Consider the following 11,201-nt stretch of genomic DNA (forward strand, 5'->3'; position numbering starts at 1 on the left):
AGTGACCACTAGTGAGGTACCAAAATAGTTTGCCTTTTGATTTTGTGACATGATTGAAGATACGTCTGCTTGTGTTGGTTTGCGGAGAAACGATTAGAATATTTGAGCGTCCAAACCTTTTGTTTTTCATCCAAACTTGTGAAATTGAGATCTATGAATGCCAAGTGAAGTAAATCGTGTTATTGTGTGAATTATTTATAGTGAGTATTCTAGAGTTTGTTTTGAGTCTAAGGCTTGCTTGAGGACAAGCAAGGTTCAAAGTGTGAGGAAGTTATTATCTTGCATTTTCATATAGTTTTTAATATATTTTAATTATAATAATCATACATGTTACGATAGTTTTTAATATTTTTTAATTGTTTTATGTTTAGTTTTGTGTTTTAAGAAATAATGCTTGTTCTATATGTTTTTAGGTACTATTTGGGGCAAAAAGGCAATTATTGAATCATTATTGAAGTAAATAAAGTTGCCCGGTCATAACTTCTTCCAGTTGCAATCTCGTAGCAGTTCAAGAATGAAGAATCCATGACTCTTTAAATAAGTCTTTATTGTCATAAATTCCTCAATAACCATCCAAGGAATGTTATGACTATTTGAAGAGTCTTTGAATGCTCAAGAAGGAGTTACAATACTCAATGCTTCCTTTAATTCCATGAAAGTTAAAAAGTTGCAAAGAAGAATTCAACTCTCCATATGTTTAGGAAGTTAGAGCAAAGAATTCAATCCTCCATTAATCTTCTCTTTAATGGCATTAAAGTTGGAAGTTACAAGGAATGCATGAAGGCATGTGCAACTATAAATACCTACATTGGAAAGCATGAAAGGAGACCTGGAACAATAGAACAGGCCTCACCACACTCTCTTAGCTCTCTCTTTTAGACTTTTTGTAGTTTTCTTTTTGTTCATTTCCTTTCTACCTTTGTAACTGATTCTAGTTTTATTTTAAAGTTTATTCTCTGTTCATCTTTTATTCTCTTTAATTTAATTATGTTTTCTACTTTGTTTTCTATTAAATTTCTTGTTTTCTTTCCATCTATCATGAACTAACACCTCCTTAGCTAGAGCTATGGCGGATCCTAATCAAAGTAGATGATTTACTTGCAATCCAATTTCAAGTTCATAATTTATTAAATAGAGAATTAAACTATGGAGCTTAATTTCCTAGTTAGATACCTGATCAATATTTAGCTAAATTACAATTAATTATTTTGGTTGACCGACACTAAGATAATTAATGGAAATACATAGTTTAGACTTGTGTCTATGCGGTGCGGTTTTTCAGGGTTTAGTTTCACGACTTAACTTTGGGGTTATTTCAGAGAACTTAATGCTTTCATTATATCTTTATTCTTGACTGGACCAAAGCTAAGGTAATTGTATGTGAAATAGGATTAATCTTGATTGGCCCAAAGCTAGGTTAATTACTTTAGGAAATAATCACCGTCTCTAGATTAATACTTAAGAACTTGGATAGGATTGTTATGTGGATTATATACATTAGGTTAGGTGAAGCCTTGCTCTAGTGATTTACATCATATTTAAATTCATTTTGTTTCCTTCTTTGTTTACTTTGTTTAGTTGTTTTAAATTCATTAAATTCGTATCACAACCAATTCAAGTTTCGATTGCTTAGATAATAGAAATTCATAAAAATCAATAGCTATAAACACAATCCTCGTGGGAACGATACTCTACTTATTCTTTATTACTTGATCACGATGGGGTGCACTTGCCCTTAGTTTTGCACGATACACATTTCGTCCATCACCGCCGGAACCACCCTGAGTAGGGGTGGTTCCAACCCCCACTGTCTCCATTGATTTAGGTTGGGGGTGCTGAATTAGCACCCCCAAACTTGAGACAGCAGCTGGGCTGCCTCACAAGTCATCCGCATTTGGCCCAGAATGGGCCTAAACTTAGGCCCATCCTGGGCCAAATTTTTTTTGGTCTGTTAAGGACCAAAACGACGCCGTTTTGGTCCTTAACAGGCCAAAAAAATTTGAGCGGTGGTCCACAAATAAAAAATGAATCCCTACTTACCTTTCTCTCCTTCACTTTTCATTTTCCCTTTTGTCTTGTTCGTTGTGGTCCTCCTCTTGGCTGCTGCGCATCTTGTTCTCTGCTCATTTTCTTTCTTTTGGTTTTCAACTCTCCACTCATCATCTCTTGAGGTTAGCATTTTATTTGTTTTTTTCTCCTTTTCTTTCTTTATATATTATTTGTTTGTCTTGTCCCATTTAGTTAATTGTGCTATGCTATTTGTTTTATTATTTGTTTTTTTGACCTAGAATTTAAATTAAGCTAATTATTGTTTTTATTTAGTTATATTTTAAGTTAATTGATTATTTGATTGTCTATTATTTGTTGTAGTTACAATTAATTGAAATTTGGGTAGTTAAATTTTGATTAGGTCAATTGATAAATTGGGGTTTTCTAAATTGGTCCCCAATATTTCAATTTGCTATATAATATACTTGTTATATACTTGATTTGATTAAATATAATCCTTTTACATGTTAGGAGTCTTAAATATGAAGAAATATTTTTCTACGTTAGTACCGAATAAAAATCCGATTGGGTCATCCTCATCCAATATTAATTTGAGACCAATTGAGCAAGAAAGTAATAAAAGAGCGCGTATTGAAGTTGAAGTTAGCAATGAAGATATAATTGGTGATCCGGGATTGCGTAAACCAATTGATACTTATCCTAGTGACGTTAGAGATACATTGAGGAGACGGTATGTGGCTAAAGGCCCTTGTCAACCATGTGGGCATAATTTTCCATTTACTCTTATTGGTGGACATAATAGGAAATTTCAAAGTAAATGGTTTGAAAAACATCAGTGGCTAGAGTATAGTGTGTCTAAGGATGCTGCATATTGCTTATGGAGTTATTTATTTGCCACTGGTAATAAATATGGGGATACTGCCTTTACACAGACAGGTTATACTAATTGGAGAAAAGCTTTAGAAAATTTTATTGGCCACGAGGGAGGTCAGAACAGTGCACACGGTTATGCTAAACAAAAATGGTTGCAATATCAAAATCAAAGGGAGAATGTTGATTATGTGTTATCATCGAAATGTTCTGCAGTTGAGGTTGATTATCGTACTCGATTAACAGCAGTTGCACGTGCCATTCGACATCTTTTGCAAGAAGGTTTGCCTTTTCGGGGACATGATGAGTCTCCAAACTCAATACATCGAGGTCACTTTCTTGAACTTCTCAAGTATACAAGTTACCTTAGTGAAGAGGTAAGGAAGGTAGTGGATTTAAATGCTCCAGGAAATAATCAATTGACTTCTTCCACAATTCAAAGGGAAATTATAGAAGCTTGTGCAAGTGAGACGAGAAAAGTTATTCTGAATGAGATTGGGGATAAATTCTTTGCTCTGTTGGTTGATGAGGCTCGGGATTGTTCAGTAAAGGAGCAAATGGCTATGGTTTTGAGATATGTGAATAATCTGGGAGAGGTGATCGAACGTTTTATTGGGGGTAGTACATGTTAGTGAAACTACTGCAGTGTGTTTAAAACAAGCTATTGATGATTTCTTTGCGAAGAATGGATTATCACTATCGAGACTAAGAGGTCAAGGTTATGATGGGGCTTCTAATATGCGTGGCGAGCTTCATGGTTTAAAGACACTCATTTTAAATGAAAACAAGCATGCATTTTATATTCATTGTTTTGCTCACCAACTTCAGTTAGTTGTTGTGGCTGCTGCAGCACAAAACGGAGCAGTGAGTACCTGTTTTGATTACATTCCTATGATTGTGAATATTGTTGGAGCTTCTTGTAAAAGGAAGGATTCTCTTCTGAAACTACATCATGAAAAGGTAGTAAACAAAATACAGAACCATGAAATTTGTACAGGAAAGGGCAAGAATCAAGAAATCAATTTAGCTCGACCAGGTGATACACGTTGGGGTTCCCATTATAAAAAATTAGTCCATCTTTTTGACATGTGGGATTCAATAGAAGAAGTGCTTAGAACTATACATGTGGATGGATATGAAGAGAAAAGTCGAGGGGCTGCTGGGAATGTGCTTGCAAAAATGGTGACATTTGAATTTGTGTTTGTTACAAAACTGATGTTGAATATTTTGGGAATGACAAATGAATTATCACAAATCCTACAAGTAAAGGATCAAAATTTAGGAAATGCTATCCGTATGATTGGATTGGTGAAAAATAACTTGCAAGCATATAGGGAAGACAGTTGGGATGATTTGTTGAAAGAAGCCACTGATTTTTGTAATGCACGAGAAATAGACGTACCTAATATGGATGATGTCATTAAATGCCGTGCTAGACGTCTTATTGATGGAGTACAAAAGACGTATCGCCACCATTTTCGTTCGGACACTTTTTTGAAGGTATTTGATTTCTCTTCATTTATATAAATTACAATGAAATAATAATATAAATGACATATTTAATCATTTCATGAACTATTTTATTCTAGGTAATTGATGATATTTCTGGAGCATTAGACAAACGTTTTACCGAGACAAGTTCAGAGCTACTTAGGTGCATAACATGTCTTGATCCTTCTGATTCTTTTGCTACTTTTGATCATGAAAGACTGCTTTATTTTGATGGGTTGTATTCGGAAGATTTTTCCTTCTCTGAGTTGATTGAGCTTCACCATCAGCTTAAAAACTACATTACTGATGGAAGATTGAATAAAGCATTCTATGGTCTTCGTGATATTGGTGAGCTTGCAAAGAAGTTGGTGAAACATAAATATCACACCATTTATCGTTTGGTGTATCGACTTATCGAGTTAGCATTGGTCTTACCTGTTGCAACAGCTACAGTTGAAAGATGTTTTTCTGCAATGAACATTATCAAGACCGATTTGCGCAACCGAATGGGAGATGATTTGCTTGGAGATTGCTTGATGTGTTATATTGAGAAAAAAATTTCATTAATATTGATCATGAGCTGATTTTGCAAAATTTTCAGAATATGAAACCTTGAAGAATATTCTTGCCACCTATTGGTAGTTCTAAAGTTGTTAGTAGGTCGTTGCCTTCTACTAATAGGAACTAATTATCAATGTATTTTTTAATTATCTTTTATTGGAATTATTGGTATAGCTACTACTTTTTATATCGTTGCTTTTTTTAACGTTTTCGCTTGGTGTAAAATTGGTTCGCTCGGCTTGGTGTTAAATTGGCACCCCCAACCGAGCAGTTCTGTATTCGCCACTGAGTGCATCCATCGATTTAAAAGTGATATTGTTGTTTTTGGCTTTAATGTAGTTATTAAAATGAAATTGGAAATATCATAAACATTAACTACATAAATAATAGCACATCTAATCCAAAATGAAACTTTGATTTTCAAAACATTCATGTAGATTTTTTTGAAAGAATAGTTTTTAGCTCAAGAGGGGCTGTGCCTAAAACTGCAAATAGCATGGAGATTGGAAACCCTATGATTGTGATATAACTACATAAAGCTAGGAAACTTTAAGATATTTTTTTCTAAAATGAATTATAGAAAATTAGCATAAGTACATACATTTCAAAAGGACCATGCAGAAACGTGAGCATTATTCTATATAATTAAAAGAGAAATGAACAGTGAAATTCAATCAATTTCAGATTTTTGTGATACCAATTGTATCCTTATAATTTTAAAAAATTTTCCAGTACTTACCTTAAAACGACGTAGTCTTTGTGGAATTCAGTTTGGCTTCTGCGTATCCTCATCTCTCTTTGCCTTGGACCGATCTCCATTTCATCTATCTGGTGAGATTTTAGCTTCTTCAGTTCTGTGTTTCTTACCTTTTTTCATTGCCTATGTTCCAATTCGTGACAGCGCAGGATCATAATCTACAAGAATCGGCCCTTTTGGTTTTCGTGCAATTGGCTCAGTTTGTAGGTAAAACCCTAATTCCGCATTTAAGAACTCTCCATGAACTGTTTCTAAATTGTTTAAGCATTTCAACCAGCGCCGATGTGAGAATTGCGGCTCTAAACGCAACAATTAATTTCATACAATGTTTGTCGAACAATAGCGATCGCTAAAAGTTTCAGGATTTGTTGCCATTGATGATGCGGACTTTAACAGAGGCATTGAATGGAAACCAGGAGGCAACAGCACAAGAAGCACTTGAAGTGTTGATTGAATTATCAGTTAATGAGCCAAGGTTTTTAAGGAAGCAAATAGTGGAGGTAGTGAGCCAGAGCCAAGGTTTTTAAATGCAGATTTAGAGGAAGGGACGAAGCATTTGGCTACAGAGTTTGTTATTACATTAGCTGAGGCCAGAGAGAGAGAGAGCGCCTGGGATGATGAAGAAGTTTCCACAAATTGTGCAAAGGTTGTTTGTGGTGTTAATGAAGAAGCAAATACTGTGGTTCCTGTTGCTTCTGAGAGTTTGCAGCCGTTCTTGGCAGCTCCAGAGTGGGAGAAGCATCACGCAGCTCTCATTGCGCTGGCACAGATAGCTGAGGGTTCGTTAAAGGTATATGCATACAAGTTCTGCATAGTGGTTATCATTTCAAATTCTCTATTTAACTGTGCTTCTGATTAGTCATTTTAGAAGTATAACCATTTAGTTGTTGAATCATGTTTTACATATGGTCTTTAACTAAGTAGTTTGTTTTTCCATAATAAACAGTGTTATATATAACAACAATGACCAAAGACTTGCATTACTTAAGGGATAGTTTGTAAAGAAAACTGCATAAATGGGTTGAAAGGGCAGATGGAAAGGAGAGGTTAGAACATTATCAGAGGCGAAAATCTGATTTCTCTGTTGAGTGTGTGGAAAAGCTGTTTATTGATATAAAATAACTGAATATGGATTAGTGTATCAGGGTAGTTAATGGGAAACCAATCAACTCTCACTATCATAGATTAGTTTCAGTGAAAGAAATACACAAACACATACAGAAAATAAGAAATGAACCTCATGAATCTATATTAGATAAATGGAATATAGAACTAATGGATGACAAACAGAAATCAATAGAGAAACAAGATAAATGAATTGAGATGAACTCAATCCCTCCTCTCTACCAAATGGCAGCCAATATGAAATTACTCAAATATTCAATAATGCTCCCTTCTAAATCTACCCCTCTATATATAATCCCAAAACTCTCTCTCTCCTGTAACTAACCTCCACAACCCTCCAAATCACATGTTCCTTACTTTCCAAATTACCCTCTATATTGCCTATTAGCATATTCTATATCAGTAGTGAACTTGGTCAAGTAAAAATTAAGGACAGTCCTAATACAGACTTTTATGTTTTTGTGAGAGTTCCTTTAATGCAGCAATTGAATCAGGCTAAAATGCTTGAATGATTCTTAATATCCTTTTATTTGAATTAAAGTGGATATGCTTTTCATATTATCACTAGATGGAAGGTTATTTTAGATATGGATATTAGCCAGACTTTTGGGTAGACTACTGCAAACTCAATAAATATCGGGGAAAAAAGTAATGGTGAACTGGATACCGATGCATGATTGATTAAAATATATGTGTGATGCATCAGAAGGTGCAAGTTTTAAGGAGCTTCAAATAGTTGTTAGTGTTATATGATGACAACAGGTTCCTTTGAGACTTTTTAGTTGTTTTTGTTAGAGAATAATAATAGTTGAAGGAGTTATATTGTAATTAGCCTTAGGGTTTATTTCTAATTGTATAAATAGCTGATATTTTATCAGCAATGTCGATATATTGAAATCCTTTCTTCTTCTTTTCTCTGTTTCACTTTCATGGTATCAGAGCAACAATGGCAGATCCTTTGATGATCATCACAAAGATTTCTCATGACTAGAAAGCGCAAATCGTATGTTGATGCATTGAATTCCAGTCAAAATATACGAGAAGAAGATTTGAGTGAACCTGAAGGGAGATCTGAAAGTAGCGATTCCAATAACAATCGCGATTCAGATTCCAGAGAAGGAGAAGGCGATTCAATGATGAATTCAAACTCGAATTCATCAACTGTCAACAATAGCAATGATAATCCCAGACTTGTTATTGTCAGCACGATTTTGAATGGATCTAATTACATACCATGGCGGAGATCGATGTTGCTCGCTCTGAGCGCCAAACGCAAGTCAAATCATATTCTTCAAGATGAAGAACCAGCAGATAAGACCTCAGATGCATACAAGAAGTGGAAATGGGAGAACGATCTTGTTTTTTCCTGGATTATAAATGCAATGTCCAGAGATTTAGCCGATGTGTTCTTGTATGCACCAACAGCCAGAAAATTATGGACGGAACTGGAGGAACGATATGGCGAGAGTAATGGACCATTGATTTTTCAATTGCGTCGAGAGATCTGTAGCTTGAATCAAGGAGGTATGTCTCTGGTTGATTTCTTCAATAAAATGAAACGAATGTGGGATGAATATGCTATTGTGAAGCCTCCAATTGTTTGTTCTTGTGAGACAAGGAAATTAGTACAGGAACAGGTCCAGGAAGAGCAACTTATGCAATTTTTATTTGGATTAAATCCAGAGTTTGATCATGTGAGAGATCAAATATTGTTGATGGATCCTCTACCTCCAGTTAACAGAGCTTATTCGATGCTTATACGTATCGAAAAGCAGAGAAATCCTAATTCCATTGTTTCTATTCATAATTATTTTGTGAATTTAACAACTGGAAATCGAAATTTCAGCAATCAAAAAACTGGAAATGTCAATCGTACTAATAATGGTGGCAATTACGGTAATCGGGGTAATAATGCTAATTCCTCGGTGAAAAGCAAGGAGGAGAAATTTTGTTCTTATTGCAGGAAAGGAGGACATGAGAAGAGTGAGTGTTTCCGTATTAAAGGATATCCTGATTGGTTTAAAGGAAAGAGAGTTACAGGTCCAGCTCCAGTTAATCATCAGGCACATATGTCTCATGAGCAACAAGAGTTTTCTCCGGTAGATGATTTTGAAGAAGGTGAAGGAAGTTCTGCTAAGAAAGAATCTGTACAAGAACTAGTGCAGAGAGAAGTACAGAGGATACTCAAAGGGAAAACAACACAGGACTATCTTCCACAAGAGTTTTCAGCATTTGCAGGGGCATGTGCAGGTAACAGTTCTGGCTTAAGTTCTCTTAGCATTGATGAATGGATAATTGATTCAGGAGCAACAACTCATATGACATATAATGCTGGTTTATTGCGGAATATAGTCAAATTAGATGTCCCTAAGAGAGTATTTTTACCAACTGGTGAGGCTCAAATAGTCAGTCATCAAGGAGAAGTATTATTTGCTGAGAATTTCAAATTATTGAATGTGCTTTATGTTCCCAAATTCAAATACAATTTGATGTCAGTTAGTAAACTACTACAAGATCAAGGTGTCTCAGTATGTTTTTGGACCACATATTGTATCTTGCAGGGCCGGAATTTTAATCAACGATTAGCAGTTGGAAGATTGAAGAGAGGGTTGTATTATCTTGCTAAAGATTCCTTTGATAGAAATGTAATTCAAAAAGTTGTAAGCCAAACTGATTTGTCTTTATCTGTTATAGACAATAATGTTGATGTCGAATTATGGCATAAACGTTTAGGGCATCTCTCACATGAGAAATTACCACATGTTTTCAATTTGCCTAAGAGTTCTATTATTAGTTTTGCTGATTGTGATATCTGCTTAAGAGCTAAACAAATTAGAAATTCTTTTGGATTAAGTTTCATTAAGACCTTGCAAGTGTTTGATCTGATTCATGTTGATTGTTGGGGGCCTTATAAACAAACATCTATTAGTGGTGATAGATATATGTTGACTATAGTTGATGATTTTTCCCGTGTGATATGGACTATTTTGTTTAAACACAAAGATCAAGTGTCAAGCTTACTAGATGGTTTTATCACAATGGTAAATACTCAGTTTCATACTAAAGTCAAGACAGTTAGAAGTGATAATGGGACTGAATTTGTTGGGCATTCAACACAGTTAGTGTTTGCAAAACATGGCATCACGCATCAGAAAACATGTGTGTACACACCTCAGCAGAATGGGGTGGTTGAAAGGAGGCATAGAAGTCTGACTACTGTAGCGAGGGCATTACTCAAGCAAGGAGGATTGTCTGTCAAATTTTAGGGTGAAGCTATGTTATATGCCACTACACTTCTCAATATCTATCCGACTAAGGTATTGCAGTGGAAATCTCCTCATTTTTTGTTATATGGAAAAGAACCAAGTTTGACAGATTTGAAGATTTTTGGTTGTCAAGGATATGTGTTGAACAACAATCCTCAGAGAGGGAAATTTGATGACCGGTCAGAACAGTGTATTTATGTTGGGCTCTCAACTGGACAAAAAGGATGGAAGATGTATAACATGGCAACTCACCGTTTGTGTGTGTCCAGGGATGTTCATTTCAATGAGCATATTTTTCCTTTTTTGTCTAACATTATTGTTTCAGTACATGACAGGCCCTTAACATCATCAATGTTGTTCCAGTCTTCGCTTGATAATGATCAAGGTCTCACTGATACTGAAGCAAGCACCTCTTTACAGCCTTCACAACCTCCTTATCTTCATCATAGTGCTCAAAATGACGATTATTCAGCAGAAAATACACCACAAATTCCTTCATCGGCAATTACCAGAATTGACTCACCGACAACTAATCACAATATGCCAGTTTTTGCAAATGAAATTACAGCAAGACGATCTACCAGGGTCACTCAAAAACCTTCGTGGTTACAAGATTTTGTTGTCAATCAAGTGATTCATGATGACAATATTATTCAATACAACGATCATTATCAAGCTTCTTTGGTTTCTATGAGTAAAGAGCATGAACCAAGAAGTTATAAAGAAGCAAAAGGGCAACCTCAATGGGAGAAAGCTATGGCAGAAGAGATTTCAGCCTTGGAGAAAAACAAAACTTGGACAATGGTGCAATTGCCGCTTGGTAAACGTACAATTACTTCCAGGTGGATTTTTAAGATTAAATATGCCCTTGATGGATCAGTTGCTCGGTACAAAGCAAGATTAGTTGCTCGAGGTTATGATCAGCAAATTGGTGTAGATTATCATGATAGCTATTCTCCTGTCACTAAAATCACAACAGTAAGGGTGTTCCTTGCGGTGGCAACTACGAATGGTTGGCCAATACAGCAGATTGACATCAACAACGCGTATTTGCATGGTTCTATTGAAGAAGAACTATATATGCAGCCACCAGAGGGGTATATCAACTCTAATTGTAACCT

The 11,201-nt window shown here is 35.4% G+C and overlaps 1 protein-coding gene and 1 pseudogene across 1 annotated transcript; both read left to right on the top strand.

Moving 5' to 3' along the window:
- The first annotated feature begins 2,056 nt into the window (after positions 1-2,056).
- Positions 2,057-9,434, top strand: LOC136222068 (uncharacterized). The gene is made up of 6 exons (XM_066009546.1): positions 2,057-2,171; positions 5,665-5,763; positions 5,839-5,896; positions 5,967-6,479; positions 7,754-9,064; positions 9,376-9,434. The coding sequence occupies exons 5-6, from the start codon at positions 7,798-7,800 to the stop codon at positions 9,387-9,389; spliced, it is 1,281 nt and encodes a 426-aa protein (XP_065865618.1). The 5' UTR covers positions 2,057-2,171; positions 5,665-5,763; positions 5,839-5,896; positions 5,967-6,479; positions 7,754-7,797; the 3' UTR covers positions 9,390-9,434.
- LOC136222769 (uncharacterized) lies at positions 2,532-4,998 on the top strand (annotated as a pseudogene).
- Positions 9,435-11,201: the final 1,767 nt, after the last annotated feature.

Source organism: Euphorbia lathyris, chromosome 3 (genome assembly GCF_963576675.1).
Source record: "Euphorbia lathyris chromosome 3, ddEupLath1.1, whole genome shotgun sequence".
NCBI lineage: Eukaryota > Viridiplantae > Streptophyta > Magnoliopsida > Malpighiales > Euphorbiaceae > Euphorbia > Euphorbia lathyris.

Coding starts and splice junctions, on each gene's coding strand:
- LOC136222068 (XM_066009546.1), top strand. CDS start 7,798: ATGACTAGAAAGCGCAAATCGTATGTTGATGCATTGAATTCCAGTCAA.